Source organism: Symphodus melops (genome assembly GCF_947650265.1).
Source record: "Symphodus melops genome assembly, chromosome: 5".
In the NCBI taxonomy this organism is placed as follows: domain Eukaryota; kingdom Metazoa; phylum Chordata; class Actinopteri; order Labriformes; family Labridae; genus Symphodus; species Symphodus melops.
The window spans coordinates 16,738,079-16,761,861 of record NC_136695.1 but is presented as its reverse complement, the minus strand read 5'-3'; the positions used below and the strand labels follow the sequence as shown (position 1 = coordinate 16,761,861).

The window sequence follows — 23,783 nt, the reverse complement described above, 5'->3', positions numbered from 1 at the left end:
GCGCTCTCTTTCACACATGCGCGCGCGTAGGTACACGCTCACACGTTGCCTCTAGGGGGCTTGAAAGGGAAAAAAAGACAGGAAGTACCAGTGAGAAGGCATACTCGATCACATGTACAAACATCGGAACACAACTTAACATTCTGCCTGACACACCCCCCTAATGCACGCAAAGCAGAGCTCTGTAGGCAAACTAGCAGTCCACATGTAATTTAACATCCACGTCGTACCACACAGGGTTAATGAGATTTCCCACATCAGTGCGAGCTCCTGAAGTGGATCACGCTTTATTTTAGTCTGACTTCAACGCTGCATGAGACGTGCGTGCTCTCACACGAAGCCTCGTGATTCAATGTGTTCGAGGGCGTCTAGACTTTTTTTTTTCATGGATTTTCCATGTTAAATTGTGGTTTAAAGCTTGGGAAAGGAAGAGTTATATCAAGACATTGGGGGAAAGTCTCATCAAAGTTCAAAATAGAGTTTAAGTCGCTTTTAGAAAAGACAGAGAGGATCTTCCATCCCAGAGACCAGACACAGGGCCAGTTGTGCAGAAACAGATTTAATGTTGCTTCCTCTCCCCGCCTGACTTAATTTTTCTGCTAAGGCTGCTGGGAAAAGATGGCACAGAATTTCAAGAATCCAGGAGGATTTTCAAACCCAAGTGCCACCTGCTGGACAATATACAGACCATAAATGCAAGGACTTTTTGATGAAAATAACTACTCCCAGTGTCTGTGAGGTTGTTGAATCACTTGGTTTTTGTAACGAGTTGTGCTATTATGTCGAGCAGCAGATATCTTCGAATTTAACTTTTATTCCTTCTACCCAGCTTGTCCCACAATACCCAAGTACCACAGCTCAAAAATGGGTGCAAATGACCTAGTTATTCAGTAACAGAGTATAATTCATTTGCTTCACTTTTTATTTCTTTTTCAAATTAAGTAGGAAATAGTGTCGCATAATACCAATTAGCCATGCAATAATTTAAGCTCATACTATCTGCTTCTCTCTTTCTAACACACACACAAATTGTCTGGTCCCATAACATTCAGAAGCAAATTTAAAGGAAATAAATGTTCTGTTTCCTGTAACTTTCTGTCACTAATAAACACACAGCAGGAAGGAAAGAAAAAGGGAGGTCCTATAGTAGAAATATTCTCGTTCACAAATAATTAAAAAAGTAATACCAACAATGAGTCACTTTATTATTTCATAATGAATGACGTGGAAAAAACTCAAAAAGGACATTTACAGAGGAAAAAAACCTTTATTGTTATTTATTAGAGATGTCCTTGTCATATTCAACAGTAAACGGCAGTGAAGAAATACAAGCATTACTTAAATCTTCACCTCAAGAAAGTACAGCACCCATTCTCTTCATTCCACCTTTTTGGGATTTTTTCCATGAGATTTCGTACAACCTTGAAGCATCAGACGGACTTCACTTCTATATTGGTGTGAAAGGCCACCGGGTTCGTCTTTCTATTTTGGCTCTTCAAATTAAAGGTCCATCATCTCCTCTTCCACAGTCTTTCTACTGGTTTCTACATACCGCTCCTGCACTCCAAGAGTACTGTAAGAACTGTTAAGGAAAACAACGTCTGAGTTTTTAAAACTAAATCTTCTAAGGTTAATTTCAGCCCTATCAACCTTACATATATTATAAACAACAAAGCTCTCCGTTTGTCAGCCACCTCTTATAAATCTGAAACCATATGAGTCACAGTGAGTCATTGCAGCGAGTAGGTAAGGATACGAGTCAAACTGGAAGTCTGCACCCACAGCCGCTGACATCATGGCCTGCAGATTCCTTTCCTCCAGGTCTCCAAAGCAGTAGCCATTGGCTTTGTCCACTGTTCGTAGGACCTGAATCATACTTTCTTTGTCCTGTAGACGGAATGAAAAAGAAGTTGATCAGATAGGTTTCCCCTCGAGAAATTCATTGAAACTACCTGTTAATACAAATATGTGGAATATAAACAGCTTTAAACAGAAACCTATAGTATACGTGTTGAGCCTTGTTTGAATATTTACGCTGACTTTTTTGAGATAAACTAGACATGAAAATAAAGCCATCAATCCCCAAACTTCTCCAGCGCTCAGGGTTTAACTTCTGGGCTTCCGCTTTCTTATTGGTCGCAACCATTACTCTAGTTATAGAAAAAAATAGAAAGGAATGGCTGAGATTTTGACACAATCGAAACAATAGCGCCCACCTGCATTCTTTTTTATTATTATTACTCGGCCAGTAATAGCAATGGCAGGGCGGTCTAGACTGCTGTCTCTGGATATGCACACAGGACCATATCAGTCTCCATAAAGAAATAATGTCAGGAGACGAATACAGAGTGCAGACAGCTTACTCCCTTTTAACAGTCCAATCAATCTGCGCCAAATCGATAATGTCTTCAATTTGAAATGCTAAAAATGATGGACGATCTCTTATTGAGGAGATGAAATGTGTGGTGAGTTTCTTTTTGAAGTTCCTGAAAATGAGCCATTTTGGTATATGGTGGATAATAGTAAAAGTGACATGTTAGGGACAGTTCTACTCTGTTATTTTCCTTTTTTACATCATACATCTGCACTAATATTATGAAGGAATTCCTTTTTTTTTTTTAAACATACTTTATTCATCCCTGATCGAAATTCTGGTTTACACTATTAATGACAGACAGGCTTCTCACACACAAAGGCCTGAAATACACACATACACCAACAGGACTTATGGACACGCATTTAGTAGAGAGATGTCAGAATGGGGCAGCATGGAGCATGCCAGAGCCGTTGGGGGGTTTGGAGCCTAGCTCAAGGGCACCTCGGTAGAATTCGTTAAGTGTGGGGCACCTCTCCAATATAGCAGAATGAATTATATATTGGTTCCACATCAGGACTTGAACCGGCGACCCTCCGGTTCCCAACCCAAGTACCAACAGACTAAGTTACTGCCACCCCATGACACCTATTAACGCCTCTTAACACGGAAATTGAGCTGTCGATGCATCATATTACGGAGCAATGTTTGATAAAGATCATCAGGCTGCATTAGGTCTGAAAACCTCTGTATTGAATGCATAATTTATTTAATAGGAAATTGTGTTCTTTCACCATACATTAGCTCTCCTTTGCCACGCCAAAGCAGTCTCCATATTACGTTGCATTATTCTACCACCATGGATTTATTATGTATGTGACTGACAGCTTCTGCTCCATTGCAGCAAAAAAGAACAGAATTCAGATAAGAAAGACAACAAGAAGAGTGACGTCAGAGTAGTCACATTAGCGACAGCTTGCAAACATCAGCGATTAAGAAAACTTTAAATAGCAAAAATCCAGACGGTAAGATGGTGTTGTTTACAATATGCAAGGCTTTAAAACTGAATTGGAACACTAGTGTTGTTTTACAGGATCGGCTGTATAGGCCTACAGCGGAACAAAAGTTGGATGCTATTTTAAGCAACGTATTCGTGGAAAACACACCTCAAGATCGCAATCAGCATAAAAGAAAATCCAGATTTGTTGAATTTCTAGAAAGTTTTCTTGCCTGAAAAAAAAGGCTATCGGCTTCACCATTTGACTTAAATGTATATAGTTGATTAAGCGGTGTTCTTTTAACCTCCACATAAGTGCCCTGTTTGGAAAAGGAGATCCCCAGTGTATTTACTGTAAAGAGATTAGGTCAAGGTTGAGTAGATTTTAAACGTATGATGTATAGTCACTAATGGTTATTTCTTTGCAATGTGAAAAAAGAAACATTTACAGACAACAGCGTTACCTGTACATTAAGTGGCACAAATGAGACGAGACCATAATCTTGAATGACTTCTGCCAACTTCTCATTTAGCTTGCAGAATTTTTTGAAGAAAGGGTCTGCAGCAAGATGACCGAGAAGATACGTCAGATCCATGACCTCCGTGTAGAATTCAAGGTTGAAAGCTATGCGAGAATAGAAACAGGAAATGCATTACAAAATTACTGGTGTATGCATGAAAACAAGAGGTAAGATCCTTGTTTATTGTGTGTGTGAGTGTGTGGAAACAACTGTTTGTTTGTCTCATACCCAGTTTGCCATACTGTTCAATCAAATCCATCTTGGAGAGCACATTGACATGAGGAAGCTCCACATGCAGCATGGTGGACAGAGATGTACACAACACGGATATAAACTTGGCTGGGTCAGCACAGTAATGAGAGTCCACGAGGTGTACTGCTGTCAGCTTGAAGAAAGGAGAAAGTGAGGGACTGTCATGAGATCCAGAAATCGGTCTAAAGATAAAATACTTCACCTTGTCTTACATGTGACATGAATAAACTCACCCTGAAATTCCACTTGCCCAGCTGTGAGAAAATATTCTTCACTGAATTCTGATGTGTGTACAGCTCTACTTGTCCCGGACAGTCGAACAGAAAGTAACAGTCACTGTGCTGCTTCAGCTTGTTCTCCAACCAGTCAAGATTGGCTTCAACATACTCCATACAGTAAAGAAGCCCTCCATTTGGCCCAAGCTTCAGACCCTCCATGACATCGTCCAGTGTGACCAGCTCTGAAATATCAACCCCACAGGAGTAGGGCAGTCCTTCATTAGCTGGGTCCATGTTTACCACAACCACCTTGCGTCCCAGATGAGTGAGGAACTCTTGCATTCCTTGGCAGTAGGTAGTTTTCCCTGAGCCTGGAGGTCCAATGACCACCTGGCCAAAGCGCAGAGAGTGCTTTTCTGCTGTCTGGTTAGACATCGTCTCAGTATCAAGGGGCCAGGAGAGGATCACATTAGATGAAGGCTGGATGTGAAGGGCCTGATGAGGACTGGATGTCAAAGGGGACACATGAATTGTCCCATGAAGTATTATCAGCATCCAGACTGCAACCTGTCAGGTTCACATCAATAAGTTTTAGGCATAAAGGAGGTGAGGTTAGTCTTACTAACATGTACTATTAAAGCAAAAACTCAGCTCGGCACAAAGGGAGAAGCAGAAGTAAAAAAAAATCTGGGAATGACCAACACACCATAAAGTTAGTAAGACAATAACAGTAGCAAGACAAGTTTGTGTACTAAATAAAAATAATATTTATATGACAAGCAAAGATGTTTTTGGACATTTCTGACGATATAAGTGACTTGCGATTGAAATGTTTTGTAACAACTGATTGTCAATTACCGTCTGCTGCTGGTTTGTTTGCATGCGCACATCGATGGTAGCTAAGTGGCTAAAGCTACAATAAAGTACATCCGGGTTGAGTCAACGGCCTTTCAAAATAAAAGTGCCTTCCATTCAGCATGGCACAGAAACGCTAAATACTCCGCTGAGCTCAGAGTTCAACACGTCGGTGCTAATATAATGGGGGGTTTTTTCAGCCTAGATCTTACATTATTTATGAGTGTGAAAGAAACAAACATAACAGGACAAGTTTAATATAAAATGGTAAATCGGAGGTTTCAGAAAGAACAGGAAGCTTACCAGTATAATGACCACATCAGAACAAGAGAAGTAAAGGTTTGAAAAAATTTATTATACAGACAGTCTCATATTCTAATGAAATCCTACAAAATAGTTATTTATTTTTTTGTAATTTTCTCGGTCCAATGGTGCCACCTGGCTGCCAGCCTCTGTATTTCATATTTGTGTTTGGTTGACGTCTCAGCAAGGTGTCCCCTTGATCTATGTCTTTGGGTTTGTCGTACACTGTTGAGATATGGAATTCCGGTTTGGGCTTTTTTACAGGATGCAAGCCCAATTTCTCCCCATGATATCTATGGAAAATAAATACAATACCATCATTGTCCAATCACTCGTAAAACACAAAATGTATGCAGTAATAAATGTAGTTGGGTTTTTATAAAGTTTATACATACCCAAAACCTCTTTTGCAACGAGGATGTTGGCCCTCATTCTCAAGTGCTTCAGGAATCCCAATCTGACTGTTTCCTAGCCCCTCGCCATCCTTCCAGCCCTGTTTTTCCATCAAGCGACGACCAAAGCCCTAAAAAAGAAAAAGAAATAAACTTTATAAAATATCTAATCTAAGCTATAGTTAAGTCAAATTAAAGAGTCTTTTTTTACCTTTGTGAACCTCTCAAAGTTGCCAATAGACTGACTGTGTCCAGCTTGATCTCCAAGACCCTCCCTCAGCCTATTTTCATACCGCATTCGCACAAAGTCACGGGCATCCATGTCGCCTCCATCTGTTAGAGGAAGAGCTGAGTTAGAGAGGAAAGCTGACCTGCAGGTATACGTCACATTATCAGTTCAATCACAAAGAAGCAGTGGATACCTTTATCATAGTAAACACTCATGTCCACATCCCAGTCGTCTGTAGTTTGTTCATCAAAATCTAAAAGAGGGACAAAAAGAAAGAAAAAAACGTAATCAATATTTTATAAGTATTTATTGTTAAATAAGTAGATTAGTAGTTATAATACAAAATATCCATTTGTAGCTGCAAAGAACTTATTCCATGAAAACTTTTAGGATGTCTATGATGTAAGGCTGGACTTAAGTAGACCCTTCTCTTCAGACGGATGTGCTTTTAAAAGCTGCTTTAACATTTGCCGCTGACTTCCACCAAAAGCCAAAAATACATCTTTCAGTTAGACTTTACAAAAACTGCTGACAAACGTTTCTGACATTTCTCACATAACATCCTAACATCACAAAATCTGAGTTTCAATCTGCACCATGGTTAATGGTTTTGTTGTTACCTCCTTCTTCCTCCTGCCAGTATTGAGCGTCTGTGTAGAACACCAAGCCCGAGCCGCCCTTCTCCCACTTCAACTCGATCTCCTCTTCGTACAGCCTCTCTTTGCTTCGCTCCTGGCTCGTTACATCCTCGTGCAGAGCCTCATGGCGCTCCCACTCTTCACAGCAGTCATCGTCCTATAGCCAACAAGATGAATTATAAATCAACACAGTGATGAGACAATGAGGATAGTAAGCCAGCCCTGTAATCACAGCCTATAGAAATAAACAACAATACATTATATATGACATTCTCTTTGATATTAATTGATCGAAACCCACATCATCTGCATTTGACAGTGCATCCTCCTCCTCCTCCTCCTGGTCATCTCTCTGCGGCTCATCCATCTCTGTTGTCTCTGTCTGATGGGGTCCCTTCCTCCGTCCTGACAGTGGAGCAGCCAAACTGCCAGGTCCAGATATTTCATGTCCAGTAGCTGTTAACACAGTCTCCTCTGTGGCTTCAAGTGTCCAAGAGTCACGATACTTAAAAGGTACATTTCCATAACGGCGGTGTGAGCTTGTCTTGGGGAAAGTAAGCCCTAACTTCCGGATGAGCCGCGGGGGAAGTCGGCAGGACTGGATGAGTTGAAGGAACACTTTGACTGGTGTGCCCACATTCCCATTTTGCATCAGAGCAGGCGGGTTGAGTTCTGATAAGCTTCTGAGGTGAGCCTCTGTGAAACACTCTGTTAAGGACACCCGGTGCCGCTGCTCCTGCTTTGTTTTATAAGGAAATAAGCCGTCATCTGAAAGAATAAATAAAGAATTAGATGCACAGCCAGACATCGAACTTCAGGTTCAGGTCACAATTTAACAACAAAAAAGTAGGTGGGAGTTTTACAGTAAGATAAGATATGATATTACTCTATTGATTTCCAAGGGGAAAATTCAGGCATTGCAGCAGCGATACAGAAATCAAAAAAGGAAAAAAAAATGAATAAATAATCAAATATGTACAATCTGAAAAATAGTAAAAGAGGATATATACAGAAGACTATATATAATGGGGTGAACTCAACAGGATTATGAAGAAATGATTTGAGTGGATGTCAGGTTAAAGTGAGCAGTGATGATTTAAAGTGATGTGTGTTCAGAAGCAGCGAGTTATGTAACAGCAGGTTGACAGTTATAAAGTATAATATAATACAGTGCAATAGATACAATATTGAGTTATATATGTCCGTGCAATGTATAGAATATAAATATAATAAATATAATATAATAACAAAAGTATGATAACAGTATATAAATATTATCTTCTACAGTGCAATTAATAGAGAATAAATATGAGTATAAAAATATAATATAACTATGATATAATAATATGATAACAATGTAACAATATTATATACAACGGTACAATGAATAGAATATGGATGCAAATATAAAAATATATAATACCAGTAGTAATAATGTGATAGTAATTAATGTGCATTACTTTTACGACAAAAAACATTACACACATAAACATATGTATGTGTATGTTCTCTCATTAAAAACATGTTTGTATATATGTGTGTGTGTGTTTTTTTTGTTGTTGTACCAACCTTGTTCCTGTGACACTTTAACTCTTTTCACCACACATCGTTTAACCAGCCAGTTCCCCTTTGAGTCGATCCAGTTATTTCCGGCGTACATCCTGACGAACCTGTCCGCCTCTTTAACATGAACTGAGACGATACAACAGCAAGACTTGGCCGCCTGTTTTTTGTCAGAGATCTGCTGAGTTTCTTTCTCCGTCTCTGGAGGTTTAGAGGAGCTGCCCTCTCCTTCTTCTTTTTCGTCTTCTTCTTCTTCATGCTCAGACCTCCCGGACTCCCTGAGGACCTCTGGTCGATGCCTGTAGTGAAAACACTGAAAACCTCCGCTCTCAATGTACTGACTGAAATAATTTCTCAGGTCCGCTGAGCGAAAAGAAGCAGGAATGTTTCTTATAACAAAATAAACAGTAACAACTGCATTAGAGTCCGCCATGATTGTTTTGTTATCGCGACGAGATTTGTAATTTACGTCACATCCGCTTCCGGGCCAAGACGTTAGGAGTAAAAAACTGTGCACAACCTTTAATACTGTTTTTGTGCATACACACAATTCTAAATAAATAAATACTTTATACAAAGCCATATTTTATTATAGTATCCCAACAACTCTGATTTGAAAGAAAAATCTAATCTGTGAACACGATCGAACATAACTGTGAGTCATTTTTCATATTTAGGATCAAGGCAAACATAGTTTTGTGGTTAACTAATATATCTGCATATATTTCAGGATGTTGTATTTCAATAATATAGCATGTCAAAAGAAAAGTGTTAAAGGCACAACTATCATACGTTATGGACAAGTAACACATTTTCCATCTATCCCCATCCCTCCCTCGATCCATCTATCTTCTACCCCACTTAAGTTGACTCAAAGTGTTATCTTAAGTTGTTTAAACTCAAAGTTCAAATAGTTTACCAATGAAACAGAAATTCGAGCCATTTTTCTTTGCACTCAAGTTCGAGTTAACAAACTTGAATGCAAAGAAAAATGGCTCTAATTTGCGTTTCATTGGTAAACTATTTGAACAAACTTGTATGAGGGGGTTTATCCGATCATTCAAGCTCAGCGTTTTTTCTAGACATGTTGAAGGTCTTAGCTTGTGCTCTGCACGTCATTTCGTTAAAGGGTGGGGCCACGGCGTGCTATCAAACTTTGATGTCTCTACGCAACCCTTTTGACCTTTTCCAAAATGCCTCAACATAGAGGTTTTTTTTAGCTATGTTATTTTACTTGTTGTCTGAAACAAAGTAAGGACCTTCTGGTAGATTGAAGGTTACAACATCAACTTAGACAAAAAAAGGAACAAAAACTAAATGAAAACAGTTAATAACGTCTACAGACTTTTTAAAGTAAAATGAGCCACTAGTGTCATGCTTTTCCATCTGATTGATTAATCGGATTCCAGACAGACGCTGCAAAATAGCTTCCAATTAATTGTGAAAATTGTTAGAATTAACAAGTTAATTAACAAGTTAATTCTAACAGCCTTAAACAAGTATTAACAAGTTGATATTTAAGCCAAGATAGGTGATGAGTTTTGATTTATTTGGAGAAAACAGACATCTATATAAAATCACTATAGATATTGAATGCCCCATATAGCTGGAATGAAATTATCCTTGTTTCTGTGTTCAACTCTAAGAATTTCCATGGAATAACGGTCTTTTGAATGAATTGTCAACTCTCACTTCAACTATTTGGGATCACCCCTATAACAGAGAAAAAAATTATCAATTCTGAAATCTATTCAAAGTGTTGGAATAACAAGGACAAATGTAGGCTATTGGTGAAAAGTCTGTTTTGTTTGAGTGCAAAAAAGACAACAAGACCAGACGTATTAATTTATTATTAATTAATTAATTTATTATTTAAAAAAAAAAACATTATCAAATTGCACATTATTTTCCCTTTTCTGACAAATAACCAGGTTCAGTCAGAGTTCATTAACCCAGAGGCTAACTCTACCTCTGGCCTTCACCTCAGCCTTTATCGTTGTGTTTTGATAGGAAAAGGTAGTAAAACCAGACCATGGTGTCTGGACCCTGACATCACTTAACGAGTCATATTTAACAATTATTACTTATTAGTCATAACCTGGCTTGTTGAAAGCACTTCATCCTTATTAGGTAATTTTTCTGGAAATCCAAGATAACAGTTGAAAACTTCCCTTTTTTGACAAAGTGTCAGAAATTAAACATAAAGTTTTAAAAGATGTGTTTTCTCAAGATCACATAACACAAAATGTCAACCAAAATACTCTGGAACCATGAAGCAAGTGTTTGTCACCATTTGAAATAAGAGAAATAAACATTAAATCAATCCTTACAAAGACAGAATAACTCAAAATACTGTGACTACATGTCAACAAAAACACCATTTATATCCATTTATACCTTATTTGACAAGAAATTGATTCCACACATTTGAATATAAAATCCATTTAACACAGAATCTTACAGAAAGCAGCATATACCATTGATGTACCTATAACAAACAACAGTGTCAAATTTAAAAGATATTGATAAAATACAAAACAAATCAGGATACATGATAAATAAACAAGAGAAACAGCTCAAGCATCCAAAGCAAGCTTTTTTAGTATTTAAGAAATAAGACAACTTAAGTTCAGTGCTCCAGAAGAATGGAAATATGTGTGTTTTTCCCTGTATTCACTGGTCAGCAATAGAGCACAGCTGAACAGTACATTATTTCATGACAAAAAATCTACTGTATTATAAAATTATATTTCTATTATTCTCTCAGTTAGATGATACACTATAATTTCTTCGGCATTTAAGTTTCTCTCACCTTAAATGATACCTATCTATCTATCTATCTATCTATCTATCTATCTATCTATCTATCTATCTATCTATCTATCTATCTATCTATCTATCTATCTATCTATCTATCTATCTATCTATCTATCTATCTATCTATTAAAAATTCAAAAATTGGAATATAAGGTTAACTGAACTCATTTTCATATGGGGTTCAAGTGTCCCTGCACTACAGTAGCATTGGGTCAAGGTCAAGTGTCATGTACCGACCAGACACTTTGTTCATCACATTGAAAGAGTTCAATGACCCGGAAAAGCAAGGAAATATTAAAGTCAATATTTGACGACAACCTTGGAAGAAAAACAAACTTTGTTTCAGTCAAGGCTAAGCTGACTCAATTCTCTTTAAAACTATCCAATAAATGTCTTAGCGATTTTTACAATCTTTCTTTATTGAACTATATAAAAGTCTATATTTAAGAGTTTGCATGTATTTGATCAATAATAGGAAAAAAGATCCTGTTCAGGTGCTAGCCATTACATCATGCTTCATCAGACCTGGACCGTTTCCCTGCTTGATGTCAGAATACAGCAGTTGTTCCACTTATAGAATGAAGGACATTTTAATGTAACTGTCCTGGTCAGAGATAAGCGTCTGTCCTCCGTGTCCGTCTCTGCCTGCGCCTTACCTCCATAAACACAAGCCTTATCTCAAACATTTACAACTACTTCATGGGGCTTGAGGACTGCTGGGTGCATTACAGGTCATTCTGCTGAGAGGATCACATCCTTTAAAGAAGCTGTTTTATATTGATTATGTAGAGCTGTTATTTATATTATTTAAAGCTTGTCACTTGCAAATATCTTACAGAAATAGTTGCGAAAAATGACATCACTCTATTGTCTTTTTGATTTAAACCAAGTGGGGACATCCCTACATATTATGTTGAAGAAAGTTCTGGAAAGAAATTGCAGAAAAGTTAACTAAAACGCTCGGTGTGAAAATGATTTCTTCATTTAAATGTATGCTTTTGAATGATGATTCAGGGCAGAATCTTAACCAAACTCAGAGACTGTGGTGACTATCAGCTTGTACTTTTGGATTAAAGACGCTGGCAGTCAGATGAAAACCACCACACACTCTCTCAACAAATCAGCGGGTTAACTGTTTCATAGACAATCTAACTATGAAGCTTTCTGTTGGTTGGGATGAAGCAGGCAGGTCCAGTTATGTTTGAGAAAAGAATGGAGGCTCACAACATAGCTCGAGCTTTGATGTAACTTTTTCTTACAGCTCAACATTTTTTATTTATCTTATATTTAGTCTAAGTCTCAATTATTTAAATATTTAATTTCCCAACTCACTGTAAATATCTTGCACTGTACATTTCAAAGACAGACCCAGGGGAAGGGGAGGGTTTGAAAAAACTGAAATGTATTTGTGCAGGTTTGTGATGTTATGTTGTTTTTTTTCTCTTGTGTGTACTTTTACGGAGCCATAAAGTGCTTCTACTAAATGTACACGATAATGTACACCTGCATTTTATTTTTAATCAAAAATGAATAAAAAGTTGTTCACAAAAAAATTACATCACTCTGTAAAAGAAACATATTCAGAAGAAGAATAAAAAAAATATTTTGGAGAATTCTTGGATGGAAGGGGTGAGTTAAGACATGGATGGAGTAAAACAAACACTCGGTGACTGGTGCTGCCAGTAGTGTCTGGCTTGTAATCTCTTTATTGCGGTCATTCACTCCAAGCACTGACCTTGACTCCACCACAGTGGTTTACGTTTCTTCTTTAACTTCCATCCTAAGATTATTTAAGGCCTCTCAGCTTGTGCAGTGGATGTTCCATCAAAAGAAAAGCACATAACGTGTTGTGTATCATGTCAATGTCAAATGTTCTAAACACCTGAACTGGTTCATAGTGAACCATTGGAATGTGTGGTTTGTTTATATATGACAATAATAAAGCCTTTTACATATCAGTATAAGCCAGGCGCTAAGGAGATAACGAATTTGGATAGAAGTTTTTAAATGACAAATTAAATTAGCCTACTTTATTTTATTTATCTGTTACACACATCACAAACTGAAATTCTTTGACTTTTCTTTGCAAAGTTTTATTGTTTCAGAATCCTAATGGCTATTTTAATGTAACAAAAAGATTTTGATCATGAAAAGACCACAAAGCACAGGCTAGCTAGCTTGCAAGGAAGACAAAGCTTACTGTAAAATATGCAACCAAGCTCTCTCAGTAGCTTGGTAGCACAGACCCTGCGATACAAATTGTATATGCTGCTGTAATGATAGGCCTATGTGCAACTATAACTCAAAGTTTCTGTCCAATCGGATGTTCTTAATGTTCTACCCATTACATTTCTTTGGGCCATGTCCCTCCTTTCAGCTTTCTTTCACCACTACATTTGCACCAGTCAGTGTTTTTCTTTTTTCTTTGGTCAGTTTTTAACGCCAATGAAAGATACCTTCAGTTGAGGACACCAGGTCACATAACATGAACAAAATGTTTAATGATCATTAATACATATAATAAAAGCACATATTGAATAAGTGATGTAATAATTGATTTTATTAAGAAATTGATACAAACTCACAAGGTGTTGTGTGTCATTTGTACAAGTGAGCTCTAGTTAGTGGGTACGGAAAGTATTCAGACCCTTTAAATTTTTCACTCTTTGTTTCATTGTAGCCATTTGTTTAAATCAAAAAGGTTCATTTTATTTCTCATGAATGTTCACTCAGCAACCCATCTTAACCGAAAAAAAACCCAGAAATGTAGAAATGTTTGCAAATTTATTAAAAAAGAAAAACTGAAGTATCACATGGTCATAAGTATTCAGACCCTTTGCTGTGACACTCATATTTAACTCACACTCTGTCCATTTCTTCTGATCCTCCTTGAGATGATTCTGCTCCTTCACTGGAGTCCAGCTGTATTTATTTAAACTGATTGGACTTGATTAGGAAAGGCACACACCTGTCTTTACAGCACATATCAGAGCTAATGAGAATCATGAGGTCGAAGGAACTGCCCAAGGAGCTCAGAGACAGAATTGTTTGCATCTGGCCAAGGTTACAAAAGCATTTCTGCAGCACTCAAGGTTCCTAAGAACACAGTGGCCTCCATAATCCTTAAATAGAAGAAGTTTGGGACGACCAGAACTCTTCCTAGACCTGGCCGTCCAGCCAAACTGATGCAATCGAGAGGAGCCTTGGTGCGAGAGGTAAAGAAGAACCCAAAGATCGCTGTGGCTGAGCTCCAGAGATGCGGTAGGGAGATGGGAGAAAGTTCTACACAGTCAACTATCACTGCAGCCCTCCACCAGTCGGGCCTTCATGGCAGAGTGGCCCAACTGAAGCCTCTCCTCAGTGCAAGACATAAAGCCTGCCAAAACACATGAAGGACTCCCAGACTATGACAAAGAAAATTCTCTGGTCTGATGAGACCAAGATTGAAGTTCTTTGTATTAATTCTAAGCGGTATGTGTGGAGAAAACCAGGCACTGCTCATCACCTGTCCAGTACAATCCCAACAGTGAAACATGGTGGTGGCAGCATCATGCTATGGGGGTGTTTTTCAACTGCAGGGACAGGACGACTGGTTGCAATTGAAGGAAAGATGAATGTGGGTAAGTACATATCCTGGAAGAAAACCTTTTCCAGAGTGCTCAGGACCTCAGACTGGGCCGAAGGGTCACCTTCCAACAATACAATGACCCAAAGCACACAGCTAAAATAACAAAGGAGTGGCTTTGGAACAACTCTGTGACCATTCTTGACTAGCCCAGTCAAGAATGGTCAGAAATCTGACCTAAACCCATTGGAGCATCTCTGGAGAGACCTGAAAATGGCTGTCCACCAATGATCACCATCCAACCTGACAGATCTGGAGAGGATCTGCAAGGAAGAGTGGCAGAGGATCCCCAAATCCATGTGTGGAAAAAAACGTGTTTCATCATTCCCAAGAAGACTCATGACTGTACTAGCTCAAAGGGTGCTTCTACTCAATACTGAGCAAAGGGTCTGAATACTTACGACCATGTGATATTTCAGTTTCTCTCTTTAAATAAATTTGCAAGACTTTCTATATTTGTTTTTTTTCCCTGTCAAGATGGGGTGCTAAATTTGCATTAATGAGAAATAAAATTAGCTTTTTTGATTTTAGCAAATGGCTGCAATGAAACAGAGTAAAACATTTAAAGGGTTCTGAATACTGTCCATACCCACAGGACAGTGAGGGAAGGGTCTCATGATGGAAACGATGTGTGGCAGCCTGGATGCCGCAGACTGAAAGGTTCTGTGGGAACCACACACAGAGAGGACATGACTGTGCCTTAGAGTACATTAGATTCTGTGTTAATTCTGTCCCCACCAAAAAGATCTTGTAACAATAAATATGAATGAATAGCCCAAATATCGAACCCTGGGTTACAAGCAAAAGGCCTAGAAGAAGAGGGTCTTTAGGTTTGATTGGCTCTCCCACCTCCAATGTAGCGTCTCTTCAACACAAGACTGCAGAAACTTTGTGTTTTGAAAAACATCACACCTGGTTCTTCTGTCCAAAAAAAAAACCTTGTAGCCCTGGTCTGAGTACACCTCAGACAGGGCCAACAGTTCAGTTCTGATCATGGTATCTGATTTCTTGAGTGTATGCCTTCAATACTTTCCAGCTCAGGTTGGTGAAAGAGAAGCTGGAGGGGTGAGGTCCCCCCTGGTCTATCATGGACTACCTCACAGTTTGTGAGCCTGCAGAGTTGTGTGTCTGACCAGCTGGCGGGTACTTTTCGATTCACTTCCTATACTTCAGACTTCCAGTAAAACTCATAGTCATGTCATGTTCAAAAATACTATAGTGACAAATTTCAGGTGTATTGAAAATGATTTGGTGAAGTGTCAATTAGTTTCAATAAAAGGAAAGAAAAACATCTGATTACCGTAAAAACCAGACAGATGGGAGGTGTGTTTTTGAAATGGAATAATATATTTTTTTAAATTCCACTGCTGTTCTTTTACAACAATGACATTACTTTATTAGAAAGAAAGAAATAATGTAGTTTCCACCTCTCGAGGACTACTTAACTTATAGGTCAATGCCCTCTCTCTCTGCTCTGGCCTCTTTCCAGCAGTGCAGGTATGAGCTGGCAGCGTGCAGGGACACAGAGTCGGGCTGATTACCTCTTTAGTCCTTGGTAGCTTGGTACTGCCTGGGTTAATGACACCAGTTACGAGATAAGGCCAAACCCTCTTGATATCCAGGCGTTACTCCACTGGCTCGGCTTCATTGAGAAAAACTTATCGGTGTCCCAGGGTTATTCCAGCAGTCACCTGGCAAAGCACATGGTTGTTTTTCACTGAGTGTATTGACAAGTCAAGGTCCACTTTGCAGGCTGGGCTATCTGTATAAATACGGGGGCAGTTAAGGAAGCAGCAGCAGAAGATCATTGGAGATCTCTTAGACTTAACCAGAGAGAACTCTACAATATAAAATGGATAACGAATGTCTTTGTTCAGCCAGCAGTGACAGGCTTTCCAACCCTATCCTCTACAACATCCTGAGCCAAATGGGTAACAGCAAACCAATCCAAAACAGCTTCGGCTACACTTCAATACCTCATAGATGCAACTGCGAGCAGCGGCGGACTGTGTGCTTAAAAAGTTCGTCAGACATCTGCAAAGAAGCCTCAGCAGTTCTGGTTAAAACCATCCACTTCATGAAGAATTTACCTGCCTTTAACCACATGCCTCCAAATGACCAATTTGCACTTCTCAAAAGCTGCTGGGCTCCGCTTTTCATTTTGGGTCTGGCCCAGGAGCACGTGGACTTTGAGGTGATGGACACTCCTGCTGACAGCATGCTGAAAAAGATTCTCCTGAACAGGCAGGAGAGCCCTGAGATGGAGCGAGAGCAGCCTACCATGGCTGGGGTCAGTAAGCTCAAATCTTGCCTCAAAAAGTTCTGGAGTTTGGATTTAAGTCCAAAGGAGTATGCATACCTTAAAGGAACCACAATATTCAGCCCAGGTATGTATTCATCTGATCCCGAGTATAACAAAGAAAAAATCCCTCCTACTTGAACGCCAAAAAAAAGCCTTTTATTACTCTAATTTTTACTTTTTCATTTAACAGATGTTCCAGATTTAAAGGCAGCTCTGTTTGTTGAAGGCTTGCAGCATGAGGCTCAACACGCCCTCAGTGAGGTGGTCCGGCTCCTTCATCCAGGGGACAGGGAGCGTTTTGCTCAGATCCTCCTCACAGCCTCCATGCTACAAAGCATAACGCCCAGCCTCATTTCTGAACTCTTCTTTAGGCCTGTGATCGGCCAGGCTGACCTGCTGGAGCTGCTGGTCGACATGCTCTTCTGCAGGTAGAGGAGGACGACATGGGACTGTGATGAAAGTTGAAACTTATTTTGAAGTGAACAGGACGCTATGAATTAAAGTTGAGGTCACTTTAGCTCAGACTAAAAAGATTGTATCCCCTCTTGTGGAAATTGTGACTTTCCACTTACAGAAGACTGTACCCTCTGTTAATGTATTGTGTTTTTTTTATTGTTGGAGATCTTGTTCTGTTTGCTACAATGTTGTATGTTTCAGCATGTCTGCATTTCCAGAGCATTTTACATAAATATATTTTTGTACATCAGTGTAACATTCGAAGTATATTGTTATCATTTAAAAATATGCACAGCAGCCAAATATGGCGCTATATGTATACACCAGGTATAATGACATCTTTATTCATACATTTAGTTAGCAGGTTGAATTGTATACAGCCACTTGTTTGTTCATAAATATTTCTTAAAATACAGAATACCAGGGCTTCTAAGGACAGAAAAGTGTCAGCGTAGATGACCTGAAGCACAAATATTACATTTATGTTTTTGAATTTGTTAGCACATTTCTTGGAACAGTTTTAAAGTTAACAGCACCAACAGATAAACTTCCCAAAACAGCTAAAACAAATATTTAAATAACACTATAGTTCACCTGCCAAAAACCTTTCATTTGAGCGTTAAAATCATTTACAAAGGGAAAGAGCTAGATGTTATCAATATATAAGAATAAATAACTGGAATGGTCACACCACACGGAATACATTTAAATTGAACATTTTCAGAAATAAACTAGTAGTTTATGATTATCCAAAAATATAAATAACTTTACAAATGCAGAAATAAAAGACGCCTGCTACATTACTCAGATTGTACATTGTACACAATTGTTTATGGTTATTTGGCTAAATATGATGAAAAATTGGCAAATAAAAAAAAAAAAAATGTGACAAAAAATCACTTAAATCACGTAAAAAAATCTCTTCCAATATTTTACAAGATAAACCCTAAACCTAACTCAAATGAGAAGCATTTCACGTTCTTTTGAAAACTTAATCTAAACGAAATGTGAGCCAACACGACGAAGAAAAATGTGGCGTCAATCATGTCTGCTACCTGAGTGGTACTCTAGCTCCCTCTAGTGGAAAATCACGGAAGTCACATCTTCACGCTGAGACGCCTTAAAACAAGGAACAATATATAGGGTCCAGGATAAGCATTTTCCTAACACAAAAGCAAGAGGAACAATGGTCTGAATGCTAAGCAAAGTGTCTTGAAACAAATCTGCACTTGCTGTTAATCGTAATGACATATTGTATGTAGAACAAGCACCTCTTGATTTATCCAATACACTTTGTGGCATGTTGGCTGGTTGTGAAACAGCGAGCCTCCACATGACACTTCATACAGGTAAAACAGGAAAGTGCTGGTGGGGGCAGAGAGCCAGGGGAAACGGGGTGACACCGGGTAGCTGAACACTTTACAAAAGCATGACAAAGAGCAAAACATTTGGCACAGAGAAGTTCAGATGATTTACTCATTTGAAGTTCACTGGGTTTTTCTGTATATTTAAACGAACAATACTTATCAAATTATCTTTACTACTTCAGGGAATAGGTTCTGATGCTTGTGCAGCTGTGTCTGCAACTGGAGCACAATTGACTTGTCTATTATTAAATATCTCTATTCATAATGAGCAGCCAGGCCGCCCTTACAAAATGTACATTATAGTAAATTTGAGCTTAACTTTGAGATCAGTTCCTGTAATCATCCTGGTTTTCTGCACTGCTTTTTCCTTTGCAATGAATGACAAAGACAAACCCCAGGATTTTATTTCCTTTCTGCCAGAACCAGCCAAACAAGTTTCTTCTGCTGAGGGCGGAAAAAGCCTGCCTAGTGCAACACAGTGACCTCGGGGAGATGAGCTTGACAACAATAATCCAAGAGATAAAGAGGAAAAGTAGTCTGAAGAGACAGAAAGCAATCTGAGGGAGGGATTTATTGATGTGCGAGGGCCGATAATTAGGTGCAACAGAGCAGCTTCACATAATTTAAATTAATTTGAAAGAGTTCTCCCTTAGCATGAAGCCAGATATGAGAAATGAACAACATGTCCTGTACATAAAAAAGATAATTCTTTGGATTATATGAAAAGCCACAAACAAGCATGGACATTTTTATTTTGTTAAAAACAGGACGTATCTAAAAAAAAGTTTTACAACCAAGAATGCCTTGAAATATGTACATAACAATATGGCTTAACACAGTAGTTTTCAGGTCAAAACATGCTGTAAAAGAAGTCTTAATGGCAGGAGTCACACATGGCTTACAAAAACATCACAGTCAAGAATGAGTATGGTCATGTTCTCGTATCAGTCTCTGTCCTTTGGAAGAGTGAGTCAAGTCTCTTTAAACACTGAATGCAAACGTAAAAAACATGCATCATCTTTCTCATGTAAAAAAAACCCCACAACATTGTTTCCTCAGAGGGTCATTTGCTGGAGAGATAAAGGTCCATTTATTTAACCGACACTCAGCAAACATTAGCAGGACCACTAAAAGGAGGAGAACAACGGTCCATTTAAAAGGTGCTCCAATCAGTAACAGCAACAAAACAACATTATCGAGAGTTTACATTGTCCATCTGGGCCAGCACATTACTTCTGTTAGTGTTCAGAGAAGCAGAGGAGCACCTGAGAAATCTGTTTCGGTGTCATGATGGTAGGCAGAAAAGGCCGTGGCTGTGCTGGAGGAGTATGCTTGAGGAGAAAGAGAAACACATTACAGTTATATTTCACGTGGAACACACGACAGGAAAAAAAAAAGTTTAACCCCACATCCTCAGGCCGCCATGTGAAAGTTGTGGAAGCACATTGTGATGCATCCCCATTGTCACACATGTAACAAGACACCCTGTCCTTTAAAACTGCCTCTTTGCAGAACAACACAACATGAAAAGTAATAAAAGAGCTTCTGCACAGTAATCCATCTGTAACCCAAGCTGTTCTCTAAAATGACATAAGACGTTCTGTGGCTTACATTTAATGTGCCTCGATCAGGTGGTGTAGTGTGACCGCTGAGCATCAGGAGAGAATGGGGGCAGATAGATAGGTGGGTGTAAGGTGGCAGATAAGGGGAGGAGGCAGCTAATGAGCGCAGGATTGTAATATGCGGAGAAAAGGGCAGGAATGCAGGGCTTTCACCGTGTAAAGACTGGTATGTTCGAGGAAAGTAGAGAGGAGGTGAGAAACTGCCTGCAGCTGCAGCAGATACAATGGACTGCAAAGAGTGAGCCTCATACACCGATTCACCAGGATGGCAATTACACCTCAATGCCCAGGACAAGCACACCTCCATCAGCACCATAAACACAAGTATTAATACAGCATTTGATACTTTTAAACACCAATTACACACCCATTCAATCTGGTTCTTCTTTCTTCTTGAGACTCTTTATTCTGATTGCCCCCTCCGTTCTTATTTTCTTTTATTTCGACAGAAATAATAAATGTAAAAAAATGTCTCCACATGCACACTCACTTCTCCCGCTGTAATGTCTCATTTTCCTTGCCAGCTCGTCTGATGGCGTCTGCTCTGACACTTTAACCTCTGGGACTGCAGCAGGGGACAAAAAAAAAAAAAAAAACACAAAATAAACACAAGCAGCTTCAGCAGACATAAACATGCCCTGGTTTTTAAAAAATAATCACTTCATCTCTGCTATTGTGCAGTTTGTTTTAGAAGACAGCTTGTACCTGTTTCAACTTGCCCCAGGTTCACCAATTATACTAGGTCACAGCCTGTAAATGCCCTCTGTATTAGGGCTGAAAACTATGAGACAAAGTGCTCCAACAGACACGATGACTCATATAGGGAAACAGATGAGATGATTGGTTTATCAGGTATGTTGAGGGCAGGAAGGGGTGAAAAATTGTGTTGCATTATACGCATCAAAGTGACTGCTTCTAAAATGTCGCATGATATACTTACAGTCACTGCTCATAAACGTGTTGGTCATGGTCTCGTTGCCGCTGTCAGGCAGCGTCCCGTCGCTCCTCCCGTTGGGCCTCTGCTGTCCCGTCAAATGGGTATTCTTGTTTCTCTTGCCCTTCCTTGTGCTGATGCGGATGACGCCGTGCACCAGCTTGCATTCGGCCTCCTGCTCCTCCAGGTTGTAGTCCTGGGCGATGCTGTAGATGAGCTCGCTGATCTCGTTGGTCTTGCGGGAGAAAGATGAGTCGGAGGTGCACTTGGCCAGCTGGTCGATCTGGTGCAGGGCGTAAAGCTCCAAAAGCTTCTTGGTGATCAGGGAGTCAATGTCTGTGCCTGTGTCACTCAGATCGTCCAGGTCGTAGTCCTCACGGGATAACAAGCTAGTGTTGCTGATAGGTCGCTGGTTTTCCCCTTTACCGGGCGTGCGGGTCCGTTTCGGGGCAGGGGCAGGATAGCGAACGGTCTGACCTGCGATGCGAACATCCGGGTAGCGGAAGCTGTCACTCGTTGGCAACTTTGAGACTTTTGGAGATTTCCTCGACTCCAAAGGGATGCCGCAAGTGGGGTTTGTGACAGCTATGCCATTAGGAGGGTGAGGCTCACTGATTGCTTTAGGAGGGTGGTCTGTGGAGCTTTCATTTACAGGCAGACAAGGCTCTCTACTGCCATAAAATCCACAGGTCAGTACACAGCAGATAAGAGCCTTACAGCTGCTCCAGCCCATGGATGCACAGGAGCCGCAGGTTTGTCTGCTGGCAGGTGTGCTGTCTGCTGACCCAGGAATAAATCCTATAGTCTCTGAGCCCCGGCCTGTGCCATTCCTCGGGTGGCCTCTGCTGCGGTTGTACTTATTTTCTGAATACCGGGAGTGATCTTTGTGGGTCTCATGCACATGATGCTCCCCATGAGGGTCCTTATGGAAGTCTGGGCTGGCTGTGCTTTCCCAAGATATAGTCCTGTTCTGGCGATACTTTCTCCCTCTGGAGCCAGAGCTTTGTTGTTTGTAGTGACGGGACGCCTGAGGAGCCTCTGTGCTGTGGCCAGGCATGGCTCAGAATGCCTGGGACCTGGTGGGAAAAAAAGGCACTTTTAGATAATAAACCAGGTGCCCCCCACCCCACCCACCCACCCACACACACCTTCAGTTTCTACAGTGTTGCAGCAGTAAACGCACCACACACACAACTTACACTGAAGACCTGCGTAGTCAACACGTAACGTCAAGTTAAGATTCCCCTGAAGTTGTGAGAATGTAAATAACCGAGAGCATTGATTGCTGCCTTGAAAATGATAAGGGTCACATCGCCACCTCCATGTTTTTTCTCCTTACAGTAGCTTCATTTCCAAACAAAATCCATTCCATTTTTAATTTGACCTACTAGGATTCACTTACCGCATAAGAAGAGCTGTGGCTGTCTGTGATCCAACGTAACTTGTTCAGCGAGCAAACAGCGGAAGTCTCACAGAAAACCTGAGCTCACGCTTCAAACAGCGAAAGGAAGACTTCGACTAAGAGAGCCCAAGTATTTTCAGACGACTTTCCTTTAAAAAACAAAAAAAAAACAAATGTATGCAACCTAAAGTCGGCTTCCTCAACCGAACAAATCAACTTGCCATAAACGTGTCGCCTTCTTTTCGTAAAACTCAGTCTCGAGTAGCTGAGAGTCTCTTAATGTTTGGCTGTTACCTGCGGCTTCTGCTAATGCCAGAATCTACACCCACCCACAGGTGAGTGTGACGTCACGCGAGGCGTATATAAAATCACAGGAGCAGGGAGGAAAAAAAAAAAAATAGAGAGAGGAATGGATGAAAGAATGAACAGGAAAATCTCTTCGCATATGATAATGAAAAAAAGAATGGTCTCTGAAAAAGTTTGTAGCATGAGGTGTAAAATAACAACTGATGGTCAAACTGAGGGAACTGGCAGAACACACCATAATCCACAGGAAGTATGTTGAAGTAGTTGCAGAGTATACATACCTAGGTACCATCTATATATATATATATATATATATATATATATATATATATATATATATATATATATATATATATATATATATATAGCTTATCTATAGCTTATCTGTTCATCCTGCATACTTCTTATCTGTTCATCCTGCAAACTTCTGTTTACATCTTAGTCCAGTTATTGTCCACTTATACCTTCTTTTTTGTATTTAACTTTGTAATTTTATGTTTTAACTTTTTACTTAAATATTGACACTTTATTCTTTTTTTGACACTTTATCTTTGGTTAATTTTTAGTATAGCTGCACTGTCGTTCATGCTCATTGCTCTGTGTGCCTTTGATTTTCCCCCAGGGACAAATAAAGTTTTTCTCAATCTGAATTTGGAGCTGTACACAAGCA

The 23,783-nt window shown here is 39.6% G+C and overlaps 4 protein-coding genes across 4 annotated transcripts; 1 reads left to right on the top strand and 3 right to left on the bottom strand.

The window, feature by feature from the left end:
- Nucleotides 1-1,172: 1,172 nt before the first annotated feature.
- On the bottom strand, nucleotides 1,173-5,266 carry gpn2 (GPN-loop GTPase 2). The gene is made up of 6 exons (XM_079343208.1): nucleotides 5,161-5,266; nucleotides 4,318-4,869; nucleotides 4,061-4,217; nucleotides 3,776-3,936; nucleotides 1,757-1,887; nucleotides 1,173-1,573 (listed from the first exon to the last, which is right to left on the bottom strand). The coding sequence occupies exons 1-6, from the start codon at nucleotides 5,182-5,184 to the stop codon at nucleotides 1,501-1,503; spliced, it is 1,098 nt and encodes a 365-aa protein (XP_079199334.1). The 5' UTR covers nucleotides 5,185-5,266; the 3' UTR covers nucleotides 1,173-1,500.
- Nucleotides 3,936-17,560, top strand: nr0b2a (nuclear receptor subfamily 0, group B, member 2a). The gene is made up of 3 exons (XM_079343209.1): nucleotides 3,936-3,999; nucleotides 16,602-17,111; nucleotides 17,217-17,560. Exons 1-3 carry the CDS (start codon nucleotides 3,960-3,962, stop codon nucleotides 17,456-17,458), a joined length of 792 nt encoding a protein of 263 aa, XP_079199335.1. The 5' UTR covers nucleotides 3,936-3,959; the 3' UTR covers nucleotides 17,459-17,560.
- Nucleotides 5,492-8,841, bottom strand: gpatch3 (G patch domain containing 3). Its single transcript, XM_079343200.1, has 7 exons — nucleotides 8,289-8,841; nucleotides 7,021-7,487; nucleotides 6,702-6,876; nucleotides 6,275-6,334; nucleotides 6,064-6,185; nucleotides 5,856-5,983; nucleotides 5,492-5,753 (listed from the first exon to the last, which is right to left on the bottom strand). Exons 1-7 carry the CDS (start codon nucleotides 8,713-8,715, stop codon nucleotides 5,555-5,557), a joined length of 1,578 nt encoding a protein of 525 aa, XP_079199326.1. The 5' UTR covers nucleotides 8,716-8,841; the 3' UTR covers nucleotides 5,492-5,554.
- A 2,023-nt stretch (nucleotides 17,561-19,583) lies between the features above and the next one.
- On the bottom strand, nucleotides 19,584-23,167 carry kdf1a (keratinocyte differentiation factor 1a). Its single transcript, XM_079343206.1, has 4 exons — nucleotides 22,808-23,167; nucleotides 21,412-22,481; nucleotides 20,962-21,036; nucleotides 19,584-20,180 (listed from the first exon to the last, which is right to left on the bottom strand). The coding sequence occupies exons 2-4, from the start codon at nucleotides 22,460-22,462 to the stop codon at nucleotides 20,095-20,097; spliced, it is 1,212 nt and encodes a 403-aa protein (XP_079199332.1). The 5' UTR covers nucleotides 22,463-22,481; nucleotides 22,808-23,167; the 3' UTR covers nucleotides 19,584-20,094.
- Nucleotides 23,168-23,783: the final 616 nt, after the last annotated feature.

Bases quoted from the DNA above. Each gene is read 5' to 3' on its own strand.
- gpn2 (XM_079343208.1), bottom strand. From the start codon at position 5,184: ATGCAAACAAACCAGCAGCAGACG. The intron at 4,870-5,160 runs GTAATTGACAAT...TGAACCTGACAG, and splicing joins AAACAAACCAGCAGCAGACG to GTTGCAGTCTGGATGCTGAT. The intron at 4,218-4,317 runs GTGAGTTTATTC...CCTTTCTTCAAG, and splicing joins TGGGCAAGTGGAATTTCAGG to CTGACAGCAGTACACCTCGT.
- kdf1a (XM_079343206.1), bottom strand. From the start codon at position 22,462: ATGCCTGGCCACAGCACAGAGGCTCCTCAGGCGTCCCGTCACTACAAA. The intron at 21,037-21,411 runs GTAAGTATATCA...CCCCTGCTGCAG, and splicing joins CACGTTTATGAGCAGTGACT to TCCCAGAGGTTAAAGTGTCA. The intron at 20,181-20,961 runs GTGAGTGTGCAT...TTTCTCCTCAAG, and splicing joins GAGACATTACAGCGGGAGAA to CATACTCCTCCAGCACAGCC.
- gpatch3 (XM_079343200.1), bottom strand. From the start codon at position 8,715: ATGGCGGACTCTAATGCAGTTGTTACTGTTTATTTTGTTATAAGAAAC. The intron at 7,488-8,288 runs GTTGGTACAACA...TTATTCTTTCAG, and splicing joins TAAAGTGTCACAGGAACAAG to ATGACGGCTTATTTCCTTAT. The intron at 5,754-5,855 runs GTATGTATAAAC...TATTTTCCATAG, and splicing joins CGTTGCAAAAGAGGTTTTGG to ATATCATGGGGAGAAATTGG.
- nr0b2a (XM_079343209.1), top strand. From the start codon at position 3,960: ATGCATTACAAAATTACTGGTGTATGCATGAAAACAAGAG. The intron at 4,000-16,601 runs GTAAGATCCTTG...GTCTTTGTTCAG, and splicing joins TGTATGCATGAAAACAAGAG to CCAGCAGTGACAGGCTTTCC. The intron at 17,112-17,216 runs GTATGTATTCAT...TTCATTTAACAG, and splicing joins AACCACAATATTCAGCCCAG to ATGTTCCAGATTTAAAGGCA.